Source organism: Lontra canadensis, unplaced genomic scaffold, assembly GCF_010015895.1.
Source record: "Lontra canadensis isolate GAN:19392208 unplaced genomic scaffold, GSC_riverotter_1.0 scaffold19, whole genome shotgun sequence".
Taxonomy (NCBI): Eukaryota; Metazoa; Chordata; class Mammalia; order Carnivora; family Mustelidae; genus Lontra; species Lontra canadensis.
This window is the reverse complement of record NW_022631013.1, coordinates 13,296,213-13,310,536: the sequence shown is the minus strand read 5'-3', so window position 1 is coordinate 13,310,536 and position 14,324 is coordinate 13,296,213. Positions and strand designations below refer to the sequence as shown.

The 14,324-nt window shown below is 47.5% G+C and overlaps 1 protein-coding gene across 2 annotated transcripts in view; it reads right to left on the bottom strand.

The window, feature by feature from the left end:
• The window catches only part of FRMPD1 (FERM and PDZ domain containing 1), a 140,679-nt gene that overhangs the window by 4,176 nt on the left and 122,179 nt on the right, over positions 1-14,324 (bottom strand). For both annotated transcript variants that reach the window (XM_032860622.1, XM_032860623.1), the window contains exons 8-15: positions 11,345-11,470; positions 10,375-10,494; positions 9,421-9,557; positions 7,982-8,108; positions 7,744-7,839; positions 5,666-5,848; positions 4,614-4,761; positions 1,855-2,658 (exon numbers count right to left, since the gene is read on the bottom strand). In XM_032860622.1, the coding sequence (XP_032716513.1) occupies positions 1,855-2,658; positions 4,614-4,761; positions 5,666-5,848; positions 7,744-7,839; positions 7,982-8,108; positions 9,421-9,557; positions 10,375-10,494; positions 11,345-11,470 (1,741 nt within the window). The remainder of the gene's footprint in view (positions 1-1,854; positions 2,659-4,613; positions 4,762-5,665; positions 5,849-7,743; positions 7,840-7,981; positions 8,109-9,420; positions 9,558-10,374; positions 10,495-11,344; positions 11,471-14,324) is intronic.

Genomic DNA, 14,324 nt, shown 5'->3' with positions numbered 1-14,324 from the left:
CTCTGCTCAGTGAGGAGCCTGCTTCCCCCCACCCCCCGCCCACCATCTGCTGCTCTGCCTACTTGTGATATCTCTTTCTCTGTCAAATAGATAAATAAAATCTTAAAAAAAAAAACTTATCAACTCCTAGGCTGCTCCTTGCACCTCCTCAGTCAGAATCTTGGAGGCTACTACCAGAAAGGTGTAGTATTTAAACCTGGTCCCTTGGGTGATTTTGATGCCCACCCATGTTTTGGAACTGCTACCCTAGGCCACCTACAGCCACTCACCAAGGGTGTTTCTGAGGCTGAAAAAGGGAGAGGCTCCCAAGGTGAGTCAGAGGCCAGACCAAAACTTAGGCTCAAAGGTTCCAATTCTGGGCTCTCTCCCCAGCCCCTCACTGACTGCTTGTGAGAAAGGGGAATGTCCAGTATGAACATTATGTCCAGCTGGATTCCTATAAGGAAGATCTTGACTGATGGTCTCTCTTGTGCCCCTATCTTGACCCCTGCACAATGGCCAGCCCAGCAAGGCAAAGCTGAGGGCGTGGATGGCAGTTGGCTGGGTTCTTTGGAGAACAGTGGAAACCTGCTCATCAGCGTCTCCTTCTCTAGGGGTCCGGTCGATTAATGAACTCAGGGTAGATGGTGGAGTGTTCATTCATTCATTGAGCAAAACTGCCATACACTATGTGTTGGGCACACAGGGCTGAGTGTGAAACACACAGTTTCTATACTCTAAGGAATTGTTTTTTTAACAAGGAAGACAAACATCAACACAAAAATCACACAAATAAATAGACAATTATAGACATTGCTAAGGGCTAGGCAGGAAGTCCCCAGGAGGCTATGAAAACATAGTCCTAGTCTTGGCAGTCTTGGTCATGTTTCAGAGGAAGTGAATTTCCAGGTGGGGTCTGATAGAGGAGTGGGCATTAGCAGCCAAAGATCTGGGTGAGGTGTGTTTCAGGAGGAAAGGGCAGCATGGCAAAGGCCAGAAGTAGGAAAGAGCATGGCACTCTTCAAGAACAGCAAGGAGGTCTGTGTGGTAGGTATGCTGAAAGAGGGCTCGGGAGGAAGATGAGAGAGAGAGAGAAAGAGGCCATGTCACAGAGGACCTCGAGGAGCCTCATGGGAGCTACTCAGGATGGCCTCTCTCCCACCAAAAATAGGAAACCTCTGGAGGGGAGGGAACAACAGGAAAGGACTTCTCCAGCTCCTGCTGGGTCATCATCAATGTCTGTGTATTATTTTCCAATTTTTTTCCTTCAGCATATATATAGAGAGAGAGTGAGAGTGTGTGTGTGTATGTCCTTCGAGGATCTCAAGTCAACTCGGGAAGTCACTCTATGTAGAAAGACACCCCACACTCTTTGTGGAGGAAAGGATAAGGAACCAGAAAGAAACAGGACCAACAGATCCCCTGCCTTTTCTTATGTCTGAGTCTGTTAAGGGGCCTCCAGTGGCCTAACAGGTTCTTCTTGCTTCAAAGCCTCATTTAATGTAGCGTCAGTCTCAATGACCTAGCCACTTCCCTCTGCTGAGCGCTCTGTCAGACCTTTTTCTGTGTAAATTCTGTCCATCTCACAAGGCCAAGTCCATTTGCCACCTCTTCTGGGAAGCCCTCCTTGATTCCCATTGTTGATTAGTGCCTCCCATCTCTGCTCGCCTACACTTCTCTGAACCTCCCTTGTAGCACTGACTTGAAGTTATGACACTTATAATTTGCCCCCCACCCCCCAAACAGCCTTGGGCCTTCTCAAACAAGGACAAGGACCCTGCTTTACTCGTGTTTTCCCTTCCAGCTTGGTTCCCACTCCCGCTGGGTGTTCAGGAGCTGCCTGCCCAGTCTGGAGACCTGCTCGGGAGGGCTCACCTGTGAGGGCATCTGGGGGTGTGAGCTTGTCAGCAGCATCATAGTATTCCTCATCCGAGCTGCCATCCTCCAAGGCCAGCGGCAGGTGTGGGGCCAGGGCTTCCAGAGCCGAGCAGGGCTGGGCCTCAGTCCAGCCCTGCTGAGCCCAGGCTGGCAGACCCCCACCCTGGCGGGAAGCTGTGCTCTCTGAGCTGTCGCTGAGGTGGCTGGCCAGGGAGACACTGGAGCACAGGCTGTAGTAGTCGGGCCGGCTGCCCTCATAGAGCCTAGGGTTTAGCCTGACTGCACTCAGTTCTGGTCCCCAGCTGAAAGTGTCAGGAGTGGGACTCTCAGGAAACTCTGTCTTTGGGCACAGAGGACTGGCCCTCTGGGCCAGGTCCAGGAGACAGAGGAAGCCCCTGGTTTCAATCCTGCTTCTCTCGTCTTGGCTGTTGGAACCAGGAGTCTCTGGGAAGCCTGGTGCGCTAGAGCAGAAGAAGCCAGACCTGCTGGAAGAGCAAGCGTCCAGGTCATCCTCCTCCAGGGCCTCCATGGACTCACTGGAACCACTGGTCCTGCAGCCTCGGCTCTCCGTGTTGGCCGAGTCGGACGCCTCGGACTCAGCGCTGTCTGTCATGCTGGCCCCGGAGATGCTCGGGCCCCTCCTGGCCACCTCAGGCGTGGGACTGTCCCCAGGAGGTGGCTCCTCTTTGACACGCAGTCTGCCGGGGCCCAGCTTCGGCAGGTGTCCGCCGCAGAGGGGCTCGGGCACGCAGTCCACTTCAGAGGACTCCTCAGAGTCGCTGCATGCCCTGGACTCATAGCCTGGAACGCAAGGGACCCCGGGGGTTATGCGACAGCATTCAAGGACTGGCGGAGGCATATGTCCTCCTGCACCTCATTCTGCCTGCCCTCCCATTCGCCAGAGCGGCCAGCCCCGATCACACTATACTGGTTGACTCAGGACCACAGGATTCCCGGAGCCCATGTTCTCCCCACACATCGACCTGAACTGCATAATGGAGACAGGATTGCCTCCGAGGACAGCTGTGTGTTCATGGAAACCTGGAGGTTATGTGGCTGGATTTCACTCTGCTAGGGACAGTGTCACCCAGGTCTGCTAGGCCCCTACCCAGCTCTGTCCTGTCCCCAGATACGGAATCATATTTTTTTAAAAAAATCAAACATATCCTCAGCCCTAACCCTGATGTAATAAGTCAACTATCTAGGGAATGTGGGCTGAAAATCTGTATTCTTAGCAACTTTATGGGATTCTGAGGCCACTAGGTTGGCACCATTTTGAAGCCTGGCCTTGGGGACCCACTGGTGCTACAGGGCTTTTAGGACAGTCAAAACTCATTTAGCTGCTGGTCCTCAGGAAGGATTCATAGCAGGAAGGTTGAAGGCACTGAACCAGGTCTCCAGTTTCCCTTCTGCCATAGCCTGCAGTGTGATATTTCTAAAAACATCTCTCTGATCACATCATACTCTACTTAAACCCCCTGATGGCTTCCTCTGCCTATAGGGAAGAGCCTAAGCTCTACAATGGGAGTCAAGGCCTCTCCTAGTGTGGCCCCACCCTTCTTGGTCATCCCCTCATGGTGTAATCCCTAACCCCTTCTTAGCAGCCTAGTCACCCCCTCACGGTGCAGCCCCAGCCCTCCTCAGCAGCCTGGTCACCCCCTCACAGTGCAGCCCCAGCCCTCCTCAGCAGCCTGGTCACCCCTGTAGGCTTCACATGTTCCACCTACCAGGAGAGCTTCTCATAGAGCATGACCTTGCCCTTGGTGTCATGCCCCCATGTTGTCTCCTTTGCTTCAAATGATCTCTCTCCTTTGCCAGTTAACTCCATCAGTCCTTCAAGATCTACTTCAAACATTCCCCCCTCTAGAGTGCCTTCCCTCCCACTGCCACCTGCCCCAGCAGGAGCAGTCCCTCCCACCACCAGACCTTCCCAACTGTTCCCACTCTGCATTGTTTGATTAGACTCTAAGATACCATCCCCTGTTCACAAACCATGTTAAAACCAAAACAAATACCCCAAACTTGTCACTTCCTCATTATTTTATTTTATCTTACTATCGTCTAATCTCTTAAGATATTTTATGCCTATTTGATCCAAATGGAGGAAATGCTATATAATGTTGTACGACTGGGCATCTCTTCCCATCTCCACATTCAGTGACATCATGCTGGTAGCCTGAAATTAGCCGTAGTGGGAGTGTTTCAACATTTATCAGCAAACCAGTGGGAAAATGCTGCAGCAACACTGCTGAAGCAAAGCCTGCAAGAAACTGGGAGCTGGCCCGCGAGACTGTTCATTTCATCTGGACTCTACTACTTCATTCCTTATATATGATTTCAATTTCCTTCTATCTCCGATACCCCCTTCTTCTAAACATGAAAAGTTGAGAATTTCTATTATAATTCAAGAGAATGCAACAGAGCACCTAGATGTGGAATAAAAAGCTAGGTCATCTGTACTTGCTGAATAAATGAATGATATCTTTTTTTTCCCTAAAATAAACACAAAATACAGTGGATCTTAGAGATGTTTTTAGGAGATACCACAGGGAATCAGACATTCAACAGCATTTTGTGGCTTTAGGGGACTCTCAGCTACAAAGAAAGCCTCTCTATTTAGGATTTTAGAAAGATCAACTGTTTACCAGGAAATAAACGGGAAAAAAAGCTTTCATCCACTTGGGTGGAAGTCTCAGCTCAACTCAATTCGCTCCCTCCCTTTAGGCTGTGAAAAGGGCCTGTCCTCAGCACCTCACCTTCTTCAGCAGATACGCGGTGCACCTGTTGCTTGTTTCCTGGCCAGAGGAAAATGGGGGTGTCTGGGTCGACAAACAGCCTGTAGTACCCAGCAATCAGGCAGGCCAGGTCTTTTGCACTGTTGGATTCCAGTAGCAATGTCAGAACCTTTTAAGGTAATGAGAGCTCTTATGTAAAGGGCGAAGGGACAGTCCAAAGACTGACAACAAGGCCACATGGGGCCAAAGAGAGAGTCCAAGTCAGTCCAGCCATGGCCCACAGGCAGGCCTCCTGGGGTCTCCTATTCTCACTGGCAAGACTCGAAATAAGCATACATGCACACGTGCACACATACACACAACCACACGTGCACGTACTCACACACTCAGGTACTCACACACTCACAGACACACAGTGGATTCCTCCCTTTGAATCTCTCCAATGTCTCCGGCCTCTTCGCCCCCCTAGTCCAGCCTCCCCGTCCCAACCGCCCACCCCACCCTGTTCATTCATGCAGTCAAGTCCCTTCAAGACCTGACCTGGAAAAAGAAAGGGAAAGCAAATGGAGAAGGAAGAAGAGGGTGATTAAAAAAATAATGACACAATAACAAATCCTTGAGTGCGTCAGAATTAAAGCAAAGGAGGGACAATGTAGGACCTGGCAGAGAGGCTAGGGAAGTACTCCACATCATTTACCCATTTTCATTGCTGCCACTCAAAACTTCTGGGCAGCCATTCTGATCCCATGCATGTGATAAAATCATCTGGTGCGCCCATCTAAGTTTCTAAGCCCATCAGGAAAGTATATGTTCCAAGCTCAGTTTACACCAAAACCAAACCAAACCAAACCAAACCAAAAACCAAAAAAAAAAAAAAACCCTTTCAGGACCTTCCCAGGAAAATGCACCCTGTTCATTACTTTCCTTTTGATGATATAGGATGGATGACTCATCCTCTTTAGCAAATGCTGGATATTAGATTTTGTTAATATCCGTATTCTCATAAACAACCCTAGGATAATTGAGCCCCAAATTCCAGAAGTTGGATTCAAAATCTCGTCCCCATGCATTACCTTGACATCCTGAAGATAGACTTTGACCATGCTCACTTTCTCGGACTCTTCCGTCAGCTCTACGCGGCTGATGTTTGCAAACTCTGCCAACGTGGACATGATGTTGAGTTTGCTACTGATAATTTGGCTAATCCCGTATTTGGCTCCAACTAGAAGGGCAATGTACGATTCTCTATCCTGTAACTGCATCCAGGTGGAAGAGGAATTAGTTCGCATTCGCGAGTGAGTGAAAATACATTGCACATGCACGACACGATACCTCTCTCTGCAAAACTCCATGATTCTGATTTTGGATCCTCCCTCACCACCTCTTCCCTAGACTACCAAACTAAGCAATGGCCCACTCTGGGCCCCACCTAGAGTTAAATGACGTGTAAGTGTATCTCCTATGAGATGCTTCACAGCAGAAAGCCCAACCACGGGACTGTTACCTATTTCATAAACATAACCTGTGCTTCCACACCTATGTGCCCACGTTCATGCTGTGCCCTACTGAGATCCTGACTTCTCTTTATAAGCTTCTATCAAGGGCCTGGGTGGTTCAGTCGTCTGCCTTCAGCTCAGGTCATGATCCCAGGGTCCTTGGATCACGTCCCACATGGGGTTCCCTGCTCGGTGGGGAGTCTGCTTCTCCTTCTCACCTGCTCCTTCTTGCTCTCTCTCTCTCTATTAAATATATAAGAAATATTAAAAACAAAAACAAAAACTACTCCATCAAAATCTACTGCCTCTGAGAAACATTCGCTTGATCTGTCTCCTTAAGCCAGAATAGCCCCTTTCCTCTGTGTTGTTCCCACACCACAGCCTCTGTACTGGCCTGACAGCACTGAGCTGCCACTTCTCACTGTAATTATTCGTATCTGAATGTCACGTTCATGTTAAGTTCCCTGACAACAGAGTCGGTATTTATCTATGCTGGTAGCCCCTGGTGCCCAGCAAGCACCCTGAGCCAGTTCAATGTGGCGGATATCTCCCACTACCGTTCTCACCCTCGATAGGAAAAGCCAAGGGGGCTGGGGGCAGGAACTTGACAGCTGGAAGACGACAGGATTAGCCCATGGGAGAAATGGAAGTTTTTCTTGTACTTTCTGTGATCTAGTCTCTTATCCACCTTTTCATCACCTACTTGTACAAAGACTTGACTATTTTTCCCTTCCCCTATCTGATGTTCTTCCTTTCTCTCCAAACATTGATTCCCTTTTTCTGTCTACAGTGGTAGGTCAGCAATCAGATTAAACTGACCCACCACTGTAAATGACAGAGAAGCACACCAAATACACCCTGAAACAAGTTTTGTTAACACATTAAAAAACCCTTCAATGGGCAACTTGTCTGGTTTTTGTGCTGGAGGGTTCTGGGGCAGTCTGGACCATGCCGTGGGGGAGAGTCCCGGTAAGCCACAGCCCGCCAGTCACTGACTACCGGAAAGCACAGAACTCTAGGCCTGGGCTCCAGAAAGCAAGCCGGGGGAGGCAGGAGCGCCGAGGGGAGGACTCTTTCGCTTCTCTTTTCCCTTCCCAGACCCACCCTCCGTTCTTCCCTTCTGAACAATCAGGACCCCAGCCCACCAGTCCATCTAACATTCTCGTCTTTCTTTCACAATTTCCCATTCTTCCTCTCCACCTTCACATACCCAAAGCTCCAGAGTAAACTGCATACGTTTCCCTTCTCTCAGAATGCCTTTCCACCAGACTAGAATCTGGCCAAATCCAACCTTCCTGCTTTTCCCTAATCCTTTCTCCCCACCATACTCAACCTGAAGCTGGCAGGGTTGTCCTCTGTCTTCAAACTCCACAGCACCTGTCCTGTGTCTTTCTCCCGGCCTCGCTTGGCCTGGGTACTTTGTTTCATTGTTTGAGGGTGGAAATCATGTCCTATTGAGTTCTGCCTCCCCCAGCATCTGTCACAGGGCTGGCACCAAGCAGGATAAACACTCCCTGATGGCATAATATTTCGCTTCCCAAACTCTAGTATGTAACACAGTGCTTAGGAGTTTTAGGCCAAAACACACACTGATCTTCAGAGGACCTCTACGGTCTCTCATGAGAGTAGAGGGTCCACATTTCTAGAATACGTACCATTAGAGTAGCATTAAAGATTTTTCCACCATATGTCTTGAGTTCCCCAAGGATCTGTAGATAATTTAAACGTAGCTGGGCAGCAGAAATAAGTTGCTTAAATAGGGGGGAAAAGACTTAAGTTAGAGTTATTCGCTTGCCTAAAATCCACACAAACTGAAAATGCATTCCCTGAGGTTTCACAACAGACAGCTGGGGGTGGGGGTAGGGTTGGTGTCGACAGAGGCCACGATATTACCTTCTGTCGGGGTTCCAGCAAATTCTGGTTCCTCTTCATGTGGAAACTAATGGCTTTCTTGATGTCCTTGCCTTTCATGTTTCGGAGTAGAGTTGGAGATATAAAGTTCTCTATTCCCCAGTCCTTCCTGCCATGAGATATTGGAAACACCATTTTTACAGTATACTTCACTTTAAGGAAAAGCATAATTACATTTGATTCAGGAACTGAATGTTCCCAGAATACTGCAATCATGAGCTTTCTCAACAGAAGATATAGACTATGAATATACGTATGTGTATAAATATACATAAAATTTATAAATGTCATATATTTGTATTTATATATATTTAATACACATACTCTCTCCACAAAAACCACAGCTATTCAGGAATTAAACCCCACCTATCTTTCTGGGAGCTGATTACTTTTGGTGTGGTATGATATTTTTTTTTAAAGAGTTTATTTATTTATTTAAGAGAGAGAAAGAAAGCAAGAGTAAGTGAGTGAGCACAACAGGAGGGGCAGAGGGTGAGGGAGAAACAGGCTCCCTGGCTGAGCAAGGAGCCTGATGCGGGACTCGATCCCAGGACCCCGGGATCATGAGCTGAGCTGAAGGCAGACGCTTATCCAACTAAGCCACCTAGGTGCCCCAGTGTGGTAGGATATTCTGTTAGTCAGAACAGATCTCAATCTTTTTTTCCCTACAATATGTGTGAGAAATAATGATCACACATGTATAATGTACTCTCACGGGGCAACACAGAGCACCTGTGAATCCCTGAGGTCATGCTTCAGAATGGCACCAGGCTAACAGCCTCAAAATTCCCAACAAACTGGTTAAAAGTATAGATTCTCAGGTCCCACTCCTTACAGATATGATCCAGTATTTCAGGAACAGGGCCAAGGATCCATTTCATTTTTAAAATACGATTCCCCATTGATTTTGATGTCCAGACAGGACAGAGCTGAGATTGGTTGAGTGGGTTAACAAACCTTTGTGATGATGCCCAGAGCAAAATGAAAATTTAGGCTAAGACTCAGGAGGTGTTGGAATCCCAGGACTTGAAACTTCCCTAATAGGAATATAACGCAACACAAGAGGCTCACACAAAATTAATTTCCAAAACATTTCCACCCTCAGAAGAGCTTTACACTGACATTGTTGACTGATTTACCAAGACATTCTCTCAGGAAGTGGGAATTTACAAAGGGATCCTGTGTCATTCCATCTGCCGTTGCCTTCTGCCCCAGAGGGAGCAGCCAGATTCTGACACCAGAGGGAGCTGGGTTGGGTCGGAGACAGTGGGGAGGGAAATGGATGGAAAGGCAATGGACAGATGGGTAGGTAGGTGAGTATCAGCTTTCTGTGGAATCTGGCCATCCTGGCCGGGGGCCAGCCAAGTTATAAATGCAACACAGCTGCTGTTGATGGGACCTAGAAGTCCCCTGCCACTCACTCTATGTACTTCAAAGAGATCTTCTGCGGCTGAGCGCATGCGTAGATCCGCTCCTGGATGTGCAGGGCTGCGAGGCGGAGTGCAGAGCTACATTTCATTTCTACAGCAAAGCGCTCCTGGAGCACATCGCTGCAGCTCTAGAAGAGATGACATCAGAGGAATTGGGATACAACAACAGATGGTTTGTGTTCCTAGTTCTTTCCAGGGAAAGGCTTTGAGACCTGGCTGTGTGACCTTGGCTAACTTACTGAGACTCTGAACATCGGTGTCTTCCCATTGCTAAACGAGGATACTCAAATCGACCTTCCGCAGTCTCTGTGAGTTTTAAATTAGGTAACATATGAAAGCAGGCGCCAGGATACAGCAGTATAAATATACAACAATAACGCAGTGATGCTATTTGCTGCCCCCATATCTATAAGTTTTGGGCAAGGTAATTCACCTAGTGTAAGTTACCTCATCTGTAAAACGGTAATGCCTCCCAAATGATTCTTCTTCATCAGGATGAAAACGACATGATAAATCTCACCCAAGCAGGCAAAGTAGGGGGAACACCAAGCTAGGGGTCAAGGAACCAATTTTTGGCTCCGCCACCAAACTCATGACCCAGGCAGATCATGTGACCTTCCCAAGACTCAGTTTCATCATTTCTAAAATAAAACTTTGAAGCACTAAGTCCCCTTGTAGCCATAAAAACCATAATTCTAAATAGTAGTAGAAAATGTATCCTCCACAATGAGGACTGAGCTTAAATTTCATTAATACATAGCAAGTCTCCTAACATAGCAACTTGGTGAGGGAAAGAGAAATTTGTAAGGGATGATCGGGCCTCTTCTCCTTCAGATAATCCCTACCAGGGAATTGCTTCATTGCCTTAAGCTCATGTTCAAAATAACCCAGTGTGCCAGCTTTGAGAACAACGACTGTTATTTTAGGAAGGGCTGGTCCAGTCACCTGCAGATAGAGGTATTCAAAGGCCACAGGGTCTTCCTTCAAGAGGTCCAGGGGGTCCTTGGGAACAAAACACACCCTGAAGAGGCAGCGGTAGTCATGTGACTCCTCCCTTTCCACCACCTGCAAGGTAAGGGCCATACAGTTAATCTTCTAACCGCCTTTGTTCTCACAGCTACTCCACAAAGCAACTTAAAAAAAAAAAAAAAAATGAAAGTCCCCAGAGATTTCAATCTCAGTGCCTCCAAAGACAGCTGCAGAACTTTGCCGCCGACTTTCCCATGGGTATAAAATGTAAAAGGCTCAAAAGGGTAAAGTTTCCCACTGACCCCATCAAACTGCTCCCCTTTCCAAAAGAAATCTGCCTGCAGTTTCTTAGCTGCCCTTTTCAGTCTCTGTGTTTATAGGCTTCTACATGCATGTACCGTTTTCTTTTACACAAATAATAGTCTATTATACATTGGTGTTATATTATGCACCTCACTTTTTTTTTTTTTTCTACTTCAACTGTCTTGGGGATTTCATTTGACTTTCTTTTTTAATGCTAATGGAATAGAAGGGTTAAAAAGCTGGTACAACAAATCACTGAATGTTTGAAAGACTGAGTGCTACAGACAGACTGTGCCCTGTCCATCCTTTAGGGTCCTGCTCAGGGGGTGAGTCTCCAAAAAGGGCTCAGACCCAGCAACAAATGGTTCCCTGACTTCTCAAAGATCATCAGAGCTGGAAGAGGAAGATGGGGAGCCACTGGTTTCGTTACCTTCAGTAAGTCGCCTTCTCTTTCTAAGTCACTGTCTCCATATCTGCAAAATGGGAACCCCTATACCTCAGATGAAAATCAGTCCTGATTTTCGCCCTGTCATCCCCAGGCTGAGTGAGGGCACGAGAAAGTGCGTCAACCCTGTGCATGTGCTGAGCCCTATCCCCAAGGGTTCTGGCCCGTTCCAGATCTCTGCACGAGGAACAGGTGTACCTGCTGGATGAGTTCCTCCTCGTGCAGCAGGTGCAGCCGTGAGATGTTGTACTGCTCCTCCAGGGCCAGGGCAAAGTACTCCATGCTGCGGATGGAGAGCTTCTCCTTCACGGTGAGGATGATGTCCTGCCAGGCACAGAGAGGCACAAGGGTCACCTGAGGGGCAGGCTGGCCCTCAAGCTCAGGCACAGAACAGGGAGGACCTCCTTGACCTCCTCTCTGCTCCTCAGTGCCGCCACTGAGAAAAAAGCCTGTGCTGACAGGTCCACTGCCAACGCAGGCAGCTGAACCTTCATAGGCAACATGTGGACTTCTCATCGCCCCTTGTGGCCCTCCACCCATGGCTCCAGCACCACCCGAAAAGCCATCCTGTTTTGTGTTATTGGAAGGGTGAAGCAACCCCCTGGGGGCTTATGCCTCTCTTCAGGGTCCCTGGAAGAGACCATGAATCTTGCCTGTCCTGTACTCTAGAGCCCGGCATTTGATGGCGTTCAGGAAATTTTCACTCAAATAAATAATCATCGCAGACTCACCAGAGATGTCCTGCCAGAAGCACAGCTCTTGCAAATGGCAAACTTTCAGGTGTGACCTGCTTCTCAAAACCCTCTCTTTCCACTTGTTCTATTACCCTCCATAACTCACCAGTGACTATGTCCTGAAGACTCTCTCTGCTTCTGTAACTCAACATTATTGAATGCCTGCTTTACACTGGCCTTGATGGAGACCCATCTCCTGACTCTGTCCCACTCGCCATGCTCCCATGTCTACTGCGGCGTGAGCTCACCCAATTCTCCACTTTGCAGGTGATATCCTAATGACCACTGCCACCCATCTGACTTCCACCTTGCATCTAGGGCAGAGGTTAGAACACCACAGCCCATAGGTCAGATCCAGCCCACTGCTTGCTTCTGTAATTAAAGTCATATGGGAACACAGCATGTCCATTTGCTACAGTGGCAGAGTTGAGTAACCTGTAAAACCTGAAATATTTACTATCGGACCCTTTACAGAAAAAGAGTGCTGACTCCTGATCTACAGGAAGTTGCTAAGCCTAGGACTGCCTATGTACTAATTGCGCTCCCTTGCTCAAGAATAGGGGACCTCCATGGTCTGCTAACCCAAACCCAAACTCCTCAGCTTAATACCCAAAGCTCTCTGATATCAGGTGCCAATTCACTTCTCCCATTTGATCTGCTCCTGCCTCTTCCAATGCACTGTGCTCACAAGCCCTCTACTCTTTTTTCCCCCTTTTTTAAAAGTTTAAAAAGAGGTACAGGTCTGTGACTCATCAGTCTTATATAATACCCAGTGCTCATTATATCACATGCCCTCCTTGATGTCCATCACTCAGTAACCCCATCCCTTCACCCCCCATCCCCTCCAGCAACCTTCAGTCTGTCTTCTATGATTAAGAGTCTCTTATGGTTTGTCTCTCTCTCTGATTTTGTCTTAATTTTTTCTTCTACTCCTCTATGATCCTCTGTTTTGTTTCTTGAATTCCACATAAAAGTGAGATTATGTGATAATTGTCTTTTTCTGATTGACTTATTTCACTTGGCATAATACCCTCTAGGTCCATCCACATCAATGTAAATGTTAAGTATTCATCCTTTTGATGGCTGATTAGTATTCCATTGGGCATGCACACTTGTGTATTATAAATATATATAAACATATATGTAAAAACATATATACATATAACATGTTATATGTTTGTAAGATATATATGTGGACATTGCTGCTCTAAACACTGGGATACACGTACCCCTCGGATTACTATCTCTGTATCTTTCGGGTAAATAACCAGTAGTGCAATTGCTGGGTCATAGGGTAGCTCTATTTTCAACTTTTTGAGGAACCTCCATACTGTTTTCCAGAGTGGACAAGCCCTCTACTCCTGTCAAATGTTCCCGTCTTTGGGTCTCTGTTGGTGCCATTCCCCATGCCTGGAGTGCTATCTTCACACACCATGCTACGCCTATTCCTGTCAACAGTCTGTCCATCTTTCCAAGTTGGCCTCCCCGGAGGCTTCTCCTTAGTCTCCAACTGGAAGGTCTCTCTGCCCTGAGGCCTCAGCACACCAATTTCATGTCCCACATTCATGACTCTGAGCACACTGTACATTTCTCAGTGCACTATGAGCTATCCCCAGGTCCCCTGCCTTCTCCCCATCCCAGCCCGAGTCTCTGGGCTCCCTTTGGGAATGACCCTGGATAATATATTGCTGTGTCCCTGAAAGCTTTGCAACTGTCAGCTTTGCAGCTGAACAGAACTGTTCACTGGGTGGAATGGCATATTATTTTTCTTGACTTAGACAAAGGGGGTTTTCTCTGTAAGAACTTTGCTTCCCATGGAAGGGAGGCAGGGAAGAGAAGTCGATCATGAACAGACGGTGATTTTTCCTTTTTTTGACCCACAGGATCTGTTTATTTCCTCCCTCACCCCTCTCTGTCATGAGGAACTAAAAGATTTATAAAAATGTGGTTACTACAGATAAGTACAATTAACCAGTATTATACCAGCTAAAACCTTGCTCATTTCCCCAACTCTATCACCTGGGATCTAATTCCCCTGTGGTGTGTGCTTTTTTTTTTTTTTAATTTTTAATTTTTTTTTTAAGATTTTTCTTTTTATTTATTTGACAGACAGATCACAAGCAGGCAGAGAGGCAGGCAGAGAGAGAGAGGAGGAGGAGGCAGGCTCCCCGCTGAGCAGAGAGCCCGACGCGGGACTCGATCCCAGGACCCTGAGATCATGACCTGAGCCGAAGGCAGAGGCTTTAACCACTGAGCCACCCAGGCGCCCCTGGTGTGTGCTTTTATTGTAAACCTTCTCAAAGTCTTCTTGGCCACCAAAGCAGGACTCACTTTCGATAAGTCATGCCTTCCATTCCAACGCACTTGGATCAAAGATGGCAGAGGTAGAAACCTTGTCTAATTCATTTGCAAAATTTTGGTGCAGAATGGTAGTTTGGCAAGCT